This window comes from Papio anubis, chromosome 1, assembly GCF_008728515.1.
Source record: "Papio anubis isolate 15944 chromosome 1, Panubis1.0, whole genome shotgun sequence".
In the NCBI taxonomy this organism is placed as follows: domain Eukaryota; kingdom Metazoa; phylum Chordata; class Mammalia; order Primates; family Cercopithecidae; genus Papio; species Papio anubis.
The window spans coordinates 49,357,343-49,374,155 of NC_044976.1; the positions used below are offsets into that span (position 1 = coordinate 49,357,343).

Sequence of the window (16,813 nt, forward strand, 5' to 3'; positions counted from 1 at the left end):
TCACTAAGTAAATAAAGACAGTATCTATCCTATCCATTCATGGATTAGAAGCAAAAGACAGAAATAAAAAGCAGACAGATCAAAGGAAATTAAAGTAAAAGAGAAATGAACCAAGCCCTAGTTTTAATTTTTAATCAGCCAAGTCCTAGGTCACTGGCAATGAAAGAAAGTTTCTGCCAGATGAATCATGTGATAACTACAATGTCCCAAATCTATCACCCTAACAGAATCAGCTATCAAAAAAGACCAGGAGAGGAGGAAGAACAATGAAAGATGATGGCTTATGCTTGGGTAAACAGCAAAACTTAAAATCCAAACTATTTTTAAAAAGTATTCTCATCAATGCATTCAAAAGGTTTTGCTTCCAGATGGGCTAGAGTAGCTTGCAGAAGACTCTTGCTGAGAACAAATTGAAAAGCTCAAAGACATACTGCAATAATCTATTGCAGAATGAGAAAAGCTTCCTCACACAGGCAACAAGAACAAGATGGCTTAAGATCCTGAAATCGAGAGAACTGTAAGAGGTAAGCTGACTTCTGCTAGGAACTTTTTAATTCCAAGCAAGAACTTGAAAAGACAAGCGTTGCATCAACAGAACCAACAAATAAGAATAGAAACCAGCAGAGATTTTTGCAGCAATCAGAGGGCCTCAAACATAATGCCAGATTTTTTGCCAAGCAACATTTCCTAAATTTAATGTATTAATGTATTCATGAGTCAGAGAGCTAAAAAGTTTAGTTAGAAGCCTCTTAAAAGAAAGAAAGGGAAAGAAAGGAAAGAAAGAGAGAAAGAGAAAGAGAGAGAGAAAGAAAGAAAGAGAAAGAAAAAAGAAAGAAAGAAAGAGAGAAAGAAAGAGAGAAAGAAAGAGAGAAAGAAAGAGAGAAAGAAAGAGAGAAAGAGAGAGAGAAAGAGAGAAAGAAAGACCAACATAGTTTTTGGCAGTTTTACAAAACAAAATTACACATCAGGACCAGCCAGGGTTAAGACCTCAGATGAAACATCAGAATCTAAGGTGAAATAAAAAGATAGTCACACACTGGAAGAAAATGTTCACAATACATTTATCTGATGAACCTCAAAGGCATTAAGATGAGAGAAAAAAGCCATATTCAAAATACTGCATGCTGTATGACTTCATTTACATGAAGTCCAGTAACAGACAAAAGTAATCTACAATAATAGAAATCAGACCTATGGTTTCACATAGGGCATGGAGAATGATTGAGACCATGAAGAAACCTTTCTGGCCTCAAGTGATCCGCCCACCTCGGCCTCCCAAAGTGCTAGGATTACAGGAGTGGGCCACCATATCCTGCCTATATAATTATTAAAACTCATCAAATTGTCCACTTACAAAGAGTACATTTCACTGAATGTAAACTTCACATAAACCAAAACTTTTTAATTATAAGGAACAAAATAAATGAACTTGTACTTATCAATAAAGGCAGAATAATAAAATTATGAAGTGTCAGGAATGTTATTTCCTTAATAATGTTTTATACTCTTTACCAAAATGTTTTTAAATATCCAACAGATAGGTTTACCACTAACTCTAACTCCTAAATGAAAAACATGCAAATAAGGAAAAACCAAAACAAAGAAATTTCCAGGTAAACAAAAGCTGAGAGAATTTCTCACCAACAAAACAAATTTCCAGATAAACAAAAGCTGAGAGAATTTCTCACCAACAAAACAAATTTCCAGATAAACAAAAGCTGAGAGAATTTCTCACCAACAAAACAAATTTCCAGATAAACAAAAGCTGAGAGAATTTCTCACCAACAGATCTGCATATAAAAAACAGTAAAGCTTTTCATGCTGGAGGGAAATGATACTAGACGGAACCTCTAATCTATACAAAGAGCATCAGAAATAATAAATATAAACATTTATTATTTCTTATATTCTTTAAAAGACAACTCTAAGCAAAAATCACAGAATGAATTACGAGCTATATAACATGTATAAGTAAAATATATGAAAAGAATAAAATAAAGGCTACAAGGGGGTAAACAGACGAATTTTTTTTTTTTTTTTTTTTTTTGAGACAGAGTCTCGCTCTGTTGTCCAGACTGGAGTGCAGTGGCACAGTCTCGGCTCACTGCAACCTTGGCTTCCTGGGTTGAAGCGATTCTCCTGCCTCAGTCTCCCAGGCAGCTGGGATTACAGGCGCCTGATACCACGCCTGGCTAATTTTTTTTATTTTTAGTAGAAACAGGGTTTCACCATGTTGGCCAGGATGGTCTCAAACTCCTGACCTCGTGATCCACCAGCTTCAGCCTCCCAAAGTGCAGGGATTACAGGTGTGAGCCACCGTGCCCAGCTGAAGAATATTCTTATAAAGTTCTTATACATGAAGTAGTATAAAGCAATTAAGAGAGACTGTGATAAGTAAACCATGTATGTTGTAATCTCTAGAACAAGGGTGGGAAAAAAGAAATGTAAGAAGTATAGCAAAGATGAGATCTGCTGGTTTCATACTGTATCAACTCACCTAAGCTGAAACTAAATTCCTGAAAATTCCTTCCCTGAGTGGTCTGAGGTCAGGAATGGCCACAAAAAAACATGTGCAGGCCTGGCAGTGGCTCACACCTGTAAGCCCATCACTTTGGGAGGCCGAGTCAGGTGGACCACCTGAGGTCAGGAGTTTGGGACCAGCCTGACCAACATGGTGAAACCCTGTCTCTACTAAAAATACAAAAAATTAGCTGGGCGTGGTGGCACTCGCCTGTAGTCCCAGCTACTCGGGAGGCTGAGGCAGGAGAATCGCTTGAGCCTGGGGGGCAGAGGTTGCAGTGAGCCAAGACCACGCCACCACACTCCAGCCTGGGCAAAACAGCAAGACTCCGTCTCAAAAAAAAAAAAAAAAAAAGTAAAGAAAGAAAATATACTTTGGAAGGTGGAAGAAAAACAGTAGGCATTACTGCTCCCAAAAAGTATAGGCACGCACCAAGTACTACTGCAGATGACAGACACTGTCCCTGATTGCCTGGCTCACATCACTGATATGTGGCAGATGAACCCAAGATTCCTCTAAATTCAGGCCAATTTTCCTCATGAACATAGATGCAAAAATCCTTAACAAAATATTAGCAAATCAAATCCAGGATTCTGTAAAAAGGATAACAAATCATGACCAACTGAGGTTGCTCTCAGCAATGCAAAGTTGGTTTAACATTCAGAAATCAGTATAATTTACCATATTAACAGAACAAAGGAGAAAATCTATATCACCATCTCCCTAGAATATTCAAAACAAATTAATAAACATTCATAATAAAAACTCTTAGCAAATTAAGAATAGAAGGTAATTTCCTTAATCAGCAGAAGGACATCTATGAAAAATCTATAGCTTACACCATACTTAATAGTGGAAGACTGAATATTTATCCCTAAGATAGGGAAAAAGGCAAGAATGTTAACAATGTTTGCTGTCAAACTATCACAAAAACAAAAAACCAAACACCGCATGTTCTCACTCACAGGTGGGAATTGAACAATGAGAACACTTGGACACAGGGAGGGGAACATCACACACTGGGGCCTGTTGTAGGATGGGGGGGGAGGAGGGAGGGATAGCATTAGGAGATATACATATGTAAATGACGAGTCAATGAGGGCAGCACAACAACACGGCACATGTATACATATGTAACAAACCTGCACATTGTGCACATGTACCCTAGAACTTAAAGTATAAAAAAAAAAAAAAAAGAATGTTTGCTGTTACCACTTCTATTCAACCTCTATTATACTAGAGGTCCTATTACATGCAATAAATAAGAAAAAGTCATAAAAACTGGAAAGAATTACAGCTATCTTTTATCACAGACAAATGATTATATATAGAAAACTCTGCATTCTTTACATTAAAAACCTCTAGAAAAAATAAGTAAATGTATACAGTAACAAAATACATCTATGACCAAGCCCACGATTACCATATGAGGTACACACTGTCCAGGGACCTTAGGTTGGCCCACCCTGCCCACAACCGCCAGAGCCTGGGTGAGCCGTCACAGGGCCAAGGGACCGACTTGCCCCACCTGCAGTAGCCAACACCCCCAGATGCCATCCTAGAGCCTGTGGACTGGCCTGCCCGACTGCAACCCACTGTCAGTGGCTGCATGCACCATCCAAGAGCCTGAGAATCAGCTTGACACCTCCTGCCTCTGTCACCACTGAGGGAATTCATAACAACAAGACCAGCTCTACAAGAAATGTTTAAGGAGTTCCTACATCTGGAAGTGAAAGAATAATATCTATCATCATGAAAACATATTAAAGTGGCCAGGTATGGTGGCTCACACCTGTAATCCCAGCACTTTGTGAAGTCAAGGAGGGCAGATCACTTGAGCCCACGAGTTCGAGACCAGCCTGGGTAACATGGTGAAATCCTGTTTCCACTAAAAATACAACAGTTAGCCAGGCATGGTGGTGCATGCCTGTAGTCCTAGCTACTCGGGAGGCTGAGGTGGGAGGATCACCTGAGCCAGGAGGCAGAGGGATGCAGGGAGCCAAGATCACACCACTGCACTCCACCCTGGGAAATAGAGCAAAGACCTCGTCTCAAAAAAAAAAAAAAAAATTAAAGCATAAAATTCACTGGTAGAGAGCAGACACACAAATGAGAAAGAGGAAAGGACTCAAATGTAACCACTGCAGAAAACTACCAAATGGCCAGATGTGATGGCTCACACCTGTAATCTCAGCACTTTGGGAGGCCAAGGTGGGTGGATTACCTGAGGTCAGGAGTTCGAGACCAGCATGACCAACATGGCAAAACCCCGTTTAAACTAAAAATACAAAACTTAGCCAAGCATGGTGGCAGGCACCTGTAATCCCAGCTACTAGGGAGGCTGAGGCAGGAGAATCGCTTGAACCTGGGAGACGGAGGTTGCGGTGAACCGAGGTCACGCCATTGCACTCCAGCCTGGGCAACAGAGCAAGACTCCACCTCAAAAAAAAAAAAAGAAAGAAAAAGAAAAGAAAAGAAAACCACCAAACTAAGCTGGATTGTAGTGGCTCATGCCTGTAATCCCAGCACTTTGGGAAGCCGAGGAGGGTGGATCACCTGAGGTCAGGAGTTTGAGACCAGCCTGACCAACATGGTGAAACCCCGTCTCTACTAAAAATACAAAATTATCCGGGTGTGTTGGTGCACACCTATAATCCCAGCTACTTGGCGGGGCTGAGGCAGGAGAATCACTTGAACCCAGGAGATGGAGGTTGCAGTGAGCCGAGATCACGCCACTGCACTCCAGCCCAGGCAACAGTGCAAGAATCTGCCTCAAAAAAAAAAAAGACAAAAGATCAACTAATGCTGTTTTTTTGAAAAGATAAAAAAGATCAATAAACTACTCATGAGACTAACAAAAGAAATTCAGAAATGAAAATGAAGTCATCATAACTGATACCAAAGAAACACAAAAGATCATCGCAGGTTATTGTGAACAGCTATATACCAACAAACTGGAAAACACAGAGTAAATGGGTAAATTTCTAGATACAGATAACTACCAAGATTGAACCATAAAGAAATAGAAAACTGAACAGACCCATAATGAGCAACAAGATTGAATCAGTAATAAAGTCTCCTAAGGCTAAGTGCAGTAACTCACACCTATAATCTCAATGCTTTGAGAGGCTGAGGTGGAAGAATTGCTTGAGCCCAGGAGGTGGTGACCAGCCTGGGTAACATAGAAAAATCCATCACTACAAAAAATATTCCAAAAAAATTTAGCCAGGCAACACCTGTAGCCCTATCTACTTGGGAGCCTCAGGCAGGAGGATCCCTTGACTCTAGGAGTTTGAGGCTGCAGTAAGCTATGATAACACCACTGCATTCCAGCCTGGGTGACAGGGTAGACCTTGTGTCTTTAAAAAAACAAAACAAAAACAAACAAAAACTCCCAAAAAAGAGAAGCCCGGGACCAGATAGCTTCACTGCTGAATTCTACAAAACTCTTAAGAAAAACTAGCACCAATTCTTCTCAAATATTCAAAAAATTAAAAAGAAGGGAATTCTTCTTCATTCCTTCTATGAGACAGCATTACCCTGATATCAAAACCAGGCAAGAACACAACAAAAAAAGAAAACTACAGGTCAATATCCCTGATGAACATAGATTTGAAAATCCTCAGCAAAATACTAGCAAACCGAAATCAATGGCACATTAAAAAGATCACTCACCATAAGCTGGATTTATGCCAGGAATGCAAAGATGGCCCAACATGCACAAATCAATAAATACACACTACATCACACTAACAGAATCAAGAACCAGAATCATATTTTCATTTAAATAGACATTGAAACAGCATTCAATAAAATTCAACATCCATTTCTGATAAAAACTCCCAACTGAGTATCGAAGAAACATATCTCAATGTAATAAAAGCCATATATGACATACCCACAGCTATCATCATACTGAATGGGGAGAAACTGAAACACTTTTCTCTAATATCTGGAACATGACGAAGATGCACACTTTCACCACTGTTATTCAACATAGTACTAAAAGTCTTAGCTATAACAACCAGACAAGAGAAGAAGTAAAAGGCATCCAAATTGGAAAGGAAGAAGTCAAATCATTCTTGTTTGCAGATAACATGATCTTAGATATAGAAAAACCTAATACTGCACCAAAAAACTTTTAGAACTGATAAACTCAGCGAAGTTACAAGACACAAAATAAACAAACTAAAATCATCAGTACTTCTATACACCAAAAATGAACAATTTTAAAAAAAAAAAATCAAGAAACCAATCCATCCCATTTACAATAGCTATTAAAACAACAACAACAACAACCTAGGAATCAATTTAACCAAGAACATAAAAGACATCTGCAATGAAAATTACAAAACACTAATGAAAGAAATTGAAGAGAACACAAACAAAGGTATCCCACACTCATTGATTAGAAGAACTAATATTGTTAAAATGACCATACTATCCAAAGTAATCTACAGATACAGCATAATCTCCATAAAATACCAAGGACATTCTTTACAGAAATAGAAAAAGCAATCCTAAAGTTCACATAGAAGCACAATAGACCCTGAATAGCCAAAGTAATAATCAGAAAAAAGAACAAAGCTGACTTCAAAATATACAATAGAGCTACAGTAACCAAAACAGCACGGTATTGGTATAATAAAAGATACATAGGTCAGGCACAGTGGCTCACGCCTGTAATCCCAGCACTTTGGGAGGCTGAGGTGGGTAGATCACCTGAGTTCAGGAGTTCAAGACCAGCCTGGCCAACATGATGAAACCCTGTCTCTCCAAAAAATACAAAAATTAGCTGGGTGTGGTGGTGGGCGCCTGTAATCGCAGCTACTCCGGAGGCTGAGGAAGGTGAATTACTTGAACTCAGGAGGCAAAGGTTGCAGTGAGCTGAGATCGTGCCACTGCACTCTAGCCTGGGTGACAAGAATGAAACTCCATCTCAAAAAACAAAATGAAACAAACAAAAAAAACAGATACATAGACCAACAGAACAGACAACCCTAAAATTAAAAATATTAATAAATCCACATATTTTTAGCCAACTGATATTCGGCAAAAGTACTAAGAATACACATTGGGAAAACAGTCTCCAATAAATCGTGCTGAGAAAAATGGATGACCATATGCAGGGGAATGAAACTAGACCCCTATCTATCACTATATACAAAAATTAACTCAAAATGGATTAAAGACTTAAACGTAAGACTCAAAACTATAAAACTGCTGGGTGAAAACACGTCAGGACAAAAACACATCAGGACAAAAACGCAGACAACAAAAACAGACAAATGGGACTGTACTAAACTAGAAGGCTTCTCCACGGCAAAAGAAACAATCAACACAGTTAACAGACAACCTGTAGATAGGAAAATACTTACAAATCATTTGACTAACAAAGAACTAACAACCAGAATATACAAGGAATTCAAACAACTCAGCAGCAAAAAAAAAAAAAAAATCCCATTACTACAAAGTAGGTGAAGTATCTGAAGAGACATTTCTCAAAAGAAGACACAGAAATGGCCACCAACAAATATTATCTCACCCCAGTCAGAATGGCTATTATCAAAGACAAAAAAAAACAAATCCTGGCAAGGATGCAGAAAAAAAGGAACTCATACACTGTTGGTGGGAATATAAATTAGTACAGTCAGTATAAAAAGCAGTGTCGTGCCTTCTCAAAAAACTAAAAATAGAACTACTATATGATACAGCAATCTCATTACTGGTTATTTATAGAAAGGAAAGGAAATCAACATCAAAAGGATACCTGCGCCCCCATGTTTATTCCAACACTATTCATAATAGCCCAGATACGGAGTCAGCCTAAATGTCCATCAACAGGCAAATGGATAAATAAAAAAGTGGTTTATATACACAATGGAATACTATTCCTCCATGAAAAAGAATGGAATTGGGCCAGGTGTAGTGTGCCTCATGCATGTAATCCCAGTGATTTGGGAGGCTGATGCAGGAGGGTCGCTTAAGGCCAGGAGTTGAAGATCAGCTTGGGTAATATAACAAGACCCTATCTCTACAGAAAGTAAAACAAGTTAGCCAGGTGTGGTGACACATGCGTGTAATCCCAGTTACTCAGGACACTGAGGGGGGAGGATTGCTTAAGCTCCAGAGTTTAACATTACTGAGAGCTACATCATACCACTACACTCCAGCCTGGGCAACAGAAAGATCCTGTCTCTAAACATAAACAAACAAACAAACTACAAAGAAAAAGAATGAAATCCTATCACTTGCAGCAACATGGATAAGCCTGCAGGATAGTATGTTAAACTAAGTAAGGCACAGAAAGATAAATACATGCTCTCAGTCATATGTAGAAGCTAAAAAGAATTCTGAGCTCACGGAATTAGAGTATAGAATTGGAAATATTAGAGACTGGGAAGGGCAGTGAGAAGGGGTGAATGGGGAGAACCTGGTTAACAGATATGAAATTACAGCTAGATAGGAGGAATGAGTTCTGGTGTTCTACAGCGCTGTAGGGTGACACGGTTAACTATAATATATTGTATATTTTCAAAAAGATAAAAAAGCAGACTTTAAACGTTCCCAACAAAAAGGAAAAAAAAAGTTTAAGGTGAAGGATATGCTAATTATCCTGATTTGATCACCACACATTGCATATTCTTATGAAAAGATCACTTTGTATCGCATAAGTATATACAATTATTACATGTAAACTAAAAATACAAGGGAAAAAGTTACCGTACCATCCAGTAACTGCACTTGTGGTTATATGCCCAAAAGACTTTTAAGGAAGCAAGGACTCAAAACATATTTATACACCCATGTTCATAGTACCATTGTTAACAACATCCAAAATGTATAAACAACTCAAATGTCCATCCATAAATGAAGAAAATGTAGTATGTTCACGCAACAGAGTATTGTTGCTCCTTAAAAAGACAAGAAATTCTGACATACGCTATAAAATGGATGTACCTTAAAAATACTATGTTAAGTGAAACAAGCCAGACATAAAAGGACAAACACTAAATAATTCCACGTCTATAAGTACTCAAACTCACAGAGGCAGAAAGGGGAATGGGGAGTTAATGTTTAGAAGCAGAAAGGGGAATGGGGAGTTAATGTTTAATCAATAAGAGTTTAGGGGAAGATGAAAAAGTTCTAGAGATGAGTGGTGGTGATGCTACAAAATAATGTGAAGGTACTTAATACCACTGAACTGTATGTTTAAAACAGCTAAAAAGGTAAATTTTATGTTATGTATATTTTACCAGAATTTTTTTGTTTTAAAGCTTACTGTATGGGGGTAAAGTATGGTGGCTCACACCTGTAATCTCAGCACTTTGGGAGGCCGAGGCGGGTGGATCACTTGAGGTCAGAAGTTCAAGACCAGCCTAGTCAACATATTGAAACTCCGTCTCTACTAAAATGACAAAAAATTAGTTGGGCACGGTGGCACGTGCCTGTAGTCCCAACTATTTGGGAGGCTGAGGTTGCAGTGAGCCAAGATGGCACCACTGCAGTCCAGCCTGGGTGGCAGAGAGAGACCCTGTCTCCAAAAAACAATTAAACAAATAAAATAAAATAAAATAAAATAAAATAAAATAAAAGCTTACTGTGTAGTTTCATATACATAACGTTTTAAAACTTGCAAAACTAACATATATGTAATGTCAGAAGTCAATCTACTAGGTTATCCTGAAGGGTGAGAGATAACTGAATGGAAGAAGGAAGCTTCTGGAACTCTGATTATATTCTGCTTCTTTTTTTTCTTTTTGTTTGTTTAAACATAAATTTTTTTTCTCACAATTCTGAGATGATAAATCCAAGATCAAGGTGTCAGCAGTTTGGATGTCTTCTGAGGCCTCTCTCCTTGGCTTGTTGATGGCTATCTCCTCCCTGTGTCTTCACATTGTTCTTCCCTGCGTCTCTATGTGCCCTAATCTCCTCTTTTTCTTTTTTCTACTCTTGTCACATATTCTGTTCTTTTAACCAAAGTGTTGTTTATATGGATGTGTTCATGTTGTGCAAATTCAAACTATACTCTTAGGATTTTTGTTCTTTGCTATCTGAATATTACACCCTCATAAAGTTTAGAGTTTTCACTTGCTTTAGTTAATGACAGACTGTGATTCTGCTGAGGTGAGGATCTGGATGTTCACAGCCAGACTGGTTTTCAGGAACAAGTCACCTGCCTAGTAAGTGAGCCCTGCTTAAGAGTCCAACATCCATGCTATAGTGCACTTATATTGCACGCTGTCTGTCTTTGGCACACAGACTACAACTTTTCTGAAATGGCAAAAATATTAGTTCTATTTCAAAAGTGGCCTCAAAATGAAAGTCAACTTCTACTATAAATAATAGAATAGAAAATGAAGGTCTAAGAAAGTAATATGAAAGTCTCTTGAGTATATGGAGAAAAGAATATCAAGAATCTACATCTTTGTTTAAAAGATTTATTCTACATGTCAAAGCATTTCCAAAGGCCAGCTGCTTTTAGTCTGTGACGTTAACTCTTTAGAATAAAAGTATCACACTTAAAAGAAAATAAGTGTTCTGTATTTAAAAACTGAGGAAGGCGGCCAGGCATGGTGGCTCGCGCCTGTAATCCCAGCACTTTGGGAGACCAAGGCAGACCAATCACAAGGTCAAGAGTTCGAGACCAGCCTGGCCAACACAGCGAAACCCCATCTCCACTAAAAATACAAAAAATTAGCCGAGTGTGGTGGTGGGCGCCTGTAATGTCAGCTACTCGGGAGGCTGAGGCAGGAGAATAGCTTGAACCCAGGAGGCGGAGGTTGCAGTGAACCGAAATCATGCCATTGGACTCTAGCCCAGGCAACAGTGCGAGACTCCATCTCAAAAAAAAACTGAGGAAGGCTGGCCAGGCGCAGTGGCACATGCCTGTAATCCCAGCACTTTGAGAGGTCAAGCCGAGCTCAGGGATTCGAGACCAGCCTGGCCAACATGGTGAAACCCCCATCTCTATTAAACATACAAAGAAATACCCAGGCATGGTGGTGTGCATCTGTGGTCCCAGCTGCATGGGAGGCAGAGGTGGGAGGACTGCTTGAACTCAGGAGGCACGGGTTGCCGTGAGCCGAGACTGCATCACCGTACCCCAGTCTGGGTGACACAGCGAGACACAGTCTCAAAAAAAATAAATAACTGGGAAAGCTAGCAAAATTATTCTTTTTTTAATCAAAATAAAAAATGTTTTGAATTATTAGGAAATGATGTGTTTAATAATACTCTCAAAGGATATCCAACAATATTTAATAGAGTTGTATTAACAGAATTAAAACAGGAAGTTCTTTGATCATTCACACAATTTATACATAGGAAAGCAGAAGGAGTGGGCTCCAAAAACAGTGCTATTTAAGTTCTAAATCGAGTACTAGTATATAAATTTTATCCTGGATAGTTTTAAAAAATGATACTTGAGCAAGAATTATGCATGTTTTATGAATATATGTGAACCAAAAGATCTTTGGTTGATAAAACTGTATTCAGATCCCTTCAAAAAGAGAAAAATTTCAGTAAATTTTACACACTGTTTATACTATATCTTTTGGTAACAAAAACTAGAGAACAGATTCATTATAAGAGCTTACATTATCTTTTCTATCCACAAGAGGGAGCAAACATTTAACACATCTTGGGAATTTCATTTCACACTAGCTTTCACACAAGACTTTCAGGAAATAATAAAACTGCCAAAAATATTCATTGAATGTCTCTATCATGTGCCAGGCCTAGTGCTAGGTTCTGGAAATACAGTGGGTAAAAGATTTGGCTCCTGCCCTCACGATTCACAATTATTCAGATAACAAAGTACATCTAAAGATTTATAAGATTCTTTAAATGGACTCAAACCATACTTAGCTTTTTTATAATTATTATAAATCATAATTTATAAGTATTCTGTCTTACCAGAAGCTATAAATATGATGTAACGCTATACAAATTATCAGTAATTTGTAGTCTACAACTCTTAAAAAGCAAATAACACATATTAGGCAATTTATCGCATAAACAATTAACAGTAAGCACCAAGATGCAAATACCTTCTTTTTTCCAAGTAGACTCCAATGACCCATGCCACTCATTTTTTTCATTTTTCATTTGCTTAACCAAAATGTTAGCAAATTAGCATTTATTTAGGGGAATCTGGGGCTATAGTTAACAAAGCATTTCAAGAGAGGGATATCTTTGAAATGTACTGATAAGTAGTAAAATCATAATGCCAACATGGGAAATTCTCAATTACAGCCTATTAATGACATTCTAATACATCTTGGTTATTTTGTTTTAAAGAAGAATGGATTCCAAAAGGGCATAATGAGCTAAGCAGGTGACCTCAGGAGAGTTCTTCCAAGTAGGTGTGTTTATACAGAAGCAAAGCTTAGGGTACAGTACTATTCAGGAAGGTATATTGGCAGGAAACAATGTGTAGTGGAAAAAAAAACTCTGACTCAAAGCACAACTAGCTTCAAATGCAGCTTTACCATTTAACTAGACCTGTGACTTTACCATTTAACTAGTCCTGAGACTCTCTGAGTCTCAGTGTTCTCATTCATACAATGGTAATAACAAATCTTGCAAAGCTGCTGTAAGGACTAATAATAATGCAGGTAAAGCATCAAATAGCCCAATTTTACAATGAGAAAACTAAAGAAGGCAACATAACTAGGGTTAGAAATCAGAAAAACTGTGGGCCAGAATGTCTTTATTTCTAGTAAAACTCCTTAAATTGAAGTCTACTTAGTCTAACATTAATTAATCACAGCAGCTTTGTTATGATTAGTGTCTACATGATACATTGTTTATCCATCCTTTTATTTACAACCTAGAGAAGCATCTTTATATTCCAGATGCTTCTCTTATACACAATATAGATCAATATTTAATTTTCATCCAACCTGACAGTCTCTACCTTTTGATAACTATTTACCCTATTTACATTTAATGTAATTACTGATATGGCAGTAGTTTACTGTAAGTTTACTATCTGGGTTCTTCGTTTACTATCGTGGTTCTTTTATTTTGTTTCCACAATCTGTCCCAATTGTTTTTCTTCAGTTATACTTTCTTATCTGCATTCTTTAGGGTTAAGCATATGTATGAGTTGGTTCACGCTGCTGATAAAGACACACCTAAAACTGGGAACAAAAAGAGGTTTAATTGGACTTACACTTCCACATAGCTGGGGAAGCCTCAGAATCACAACAGGAGGTGAAAGGCACTTCTTACATGGTGGCAGTGAGAGAAAAATGAGGAAGAAGCAAAAACTGAAACCCCTGAATAAACCTATCAGATCTCACCAGACTTACTCACTATCACAAGAATAGCAGGTGGTTGGGCGCAGTGGCTCACGCCTGTAATCCCAACACTTTGGGAGGCTGAGGCAGGTGGATCACAAGGTCAAGAGGTCGAGACCATCCTGACTAACACGGTGAAACCCCATCTCTACTAAAAATACACACACACACAAAATTAGCTGGGCATAGAGGCAGGCACCTGTAGTCCTAGCTACTGGGGAGGCTGAGGCTGGAGAATGGTGTGAACCAGGGAGGCAGAGCTTGCAGTAAGCCAAGATTGCACCACTGCACTCCAGCCTGGGTGACAGAGCAAGACTCCGTCTCAAAATAAATAACTAAATAAAAATAAAATAATAATAATAATAGCACGTGAAAGACTGGCCCCCATGATTCCATTACCTCCCCACTGGGTCCCTCCCACAACACGTGGCAATTCTGGGAGATGAAAATTCGAGTTGAGATTTGGGTGGGGACACAGCCAAACCATATCATTCCGCCCATGGCCCCTTCAAATCTCATGTCCTCACATTTAAAAACCAATCATGTCTTCCCAACAGTCCCCCAAAGTCGTAACTCATTTCAGCATTAACCCAAAAGTCCATAGTCCAAAGTCTCATCTGAGACAAGGCAAGTCCCTTCCACCTATAAGCCTCTAAAATAAAAAGCAAGCTAGTTACTTCCTAGATACAATGAGGGTACAAGGTATCGGGTAAACACAGCCATTCTACATGGGAGAAACTGGCCAAAACAAAGGGGTTACAGGGCCCATTCAAGACCGAAATACAGTGGGGCAGTTAAATTTTAAAGCTCCAAAATGATCTCCTTTGACTCCAGGTCTCACATTCAGGTCACATTGATCTAAAAGGTGGTTTCCCATGATCTTGGGCAGCTCCGCCCCTGTGGCTTTGCAGGATACAGCCTCCCTCCTGGATGCTTTCACAGGCTGGCACTAAGTATCTGGAGCTTTTCCAGGCACAGGGTGCAAGCTGTCAGTGGATCTGCCATTCTGGGATCTGGAGGATGGTGGCACTCTTCTCACAGCTCCACTAGGCAGTGCCCTAGCAGGGACTCTGTGTGGGAGCTCCAACCCCACATTTCCCTTCCACACTGTCCTAGCAGAGGTTCTCCAAGAAAGCCCCACCCCTGCAGCAAACTTCTTCCAGGGCATCCAGGCATTTCCATACATCTTCTGAAATCTAGGCGGAGGTTCTTAAACCTCAATTCTTGACTTCTGTGCACCTGCAGTCTCAACACCACGTGAAAGCTGCCAAGGCTTTGGGCTTCTACCCTCTGAAGCCACAGCCCAAGCTCTATGTTGGCCCCTTTCAGCCATGGCCGGAGTGGCTGGAACACAGGGCACCAAGTTCCTAGGATGCACTCAGTACACCTGGGCCCAGCCTACAAAACCACTTTTCCTCCTGGGCCTCCGTGCCTGTGATGGGAGGGGCTGCCATGAAAGTCTCTGACGTGACCTGGAGACATTTTCCCCATGTAATATTAGGGTCCTTGCTACTTATGCAAATTTCTACAGCCAACTTGAATTTCTCCTCAAAAAATGGGTCTTTTCTACCGCATCAGGCTGCAAATTTTCTGAACTTTTATGCTCTTTTTTCCTTTTAAAATGGAATGCTTTTAACAGCACCCAAGTCACCTTTTGAATGCTTTGCTGCTTAGAAATGTTTTCCGCCAGATACCCTAAATCATCTCTCTCAAGTTCAAAGTTCCACAAGTCTTTAGGGCGGGGCAAAATGCCGCCAGTCTCTTTGCTTAAAACATAGCAAGAGTCACCTTTGCTCCAGTTCCCAGCAAGTTCCTCATCTCCATCTGAGACCACCTCAGCCTGGACCTTATTGTTCATATCACTAATAGTATTTTTGTCAAAGTCATTCAACAAGTCTCTAGGAGGTTCCAAACCTTCCCACATTTTCCTGTCTTCTGAGCCCTCCAAACTGTTTCAACGTCTGCCTGTTACCCAGTTCCAACGTCGCATCAAAATTCTCCAGTATCTTTTTGGCAACGCCCCACTGTACTGGTACCAATTTACTGTATTAGTTTGTTTTCATGCTGCTGATAAAGACATACCCAAAACTGGGAACAAAAAGAGGTTTAATTGGACTTACAGTTCCACATGGCTGGGGAGGCCTCAGAATCATTGAGCCTGCGGGTGCACAGAAGTTAGAATCATGACAGAAGTCTTACATGGCAGCGGGAAGAGAAAAATGAGAAAGAAGCAAAAGCAGAAACCCCTGATAAACCCATCAGATCTCGCGAGACTTATTCACTATCACAAGAATAGCGAGGGAAAGACCAGGCCCCATGATTCATTTACCTCCCCCTGGGCCCCTCCCACAACACGTGAGAATTCTGGGAGATAAAATTCAAGTTGAGATTTAGGTGGGGACACAGCCAAACCATATCAGCATATTTTTAGTATCTATTTTATCTCTTCTATTAGCTTTTTAACTATATTTCTTCTCTTTATTAGTGGTTGTTCTCAGAATTACAACATCCATCCAGAACTTATCAGTATACCTTAATATTACTGCACCTCATGTAATGTAAGAACCTTGCAATACTTCTTTCCTGATACTGTTGTCACATATTTTACTTCTACGTAATTTTTTAAATACTTACCCATATATATGCAATTTTCAGTGTTCTTCATGTCTTCCGTAGATCCATATTTCCATCTGATACCATTCCTCTACAACCTAAAGAAATTTCTTTATAATTTCTTATAATATGCAGATCTGTGGGCAACATATCTTCCCATATTTTATCATATAACACTCTCTTGGCCAGGTATGGTGGCTCATGCCTATAATTTCAGCACTTTGGGAGGCCAAGGCAGGAGGATCACTTGAGCCCAGAAGTTCGAGACCAGCCTGGGCAACAAAATGAGACCCTGTCTCTACAAAAAAATTTAAAAATTAGCCAAGCATGGTGGTACACACCTGTGGTCCCAGCTACACAAGAGGCTGAGACA

General features: G+C 39.3%; 1 protein-coding gene across 3 annotated transcripts in view; it reads right to left on the reverse strand.

Annotated features, from left to right (window-relative positions):
- Nucleotides 1-16,813, reverse strand: part of FAF1 (Fas associated factor 1) — a 495,227-nt gene that overhangs the window by 453,821 nt on the left and 24,593 nt on the right. Inside the window, exons 1-2 of one of the 3 annotated variants that reach the window (XM_021922837.2) lie at nt 16,462-16,674; nt 15,948-15,985 (exon numbers count right to left, since the gene is read on the reverse strand). The exons of 1 other annotated variant lie outside the window; for it this stretch is intronic. In XM_021922837.2, the coding sequence (XP_021778529.2) occupies nt 15,948-15,985; nt 16,462-16,492 (69 nt within the window). In that variant the 5' untranslated portion in view covers nt 16,493-16,674. Of the gene's footprint in view, nt 1-15,947; nt 15,986-16,461; nt 16,675-16,813 lie in introns of those variants that run through there. One more of the 3 variants, XM_031668481.1, reaches the window with a different exon arrangement.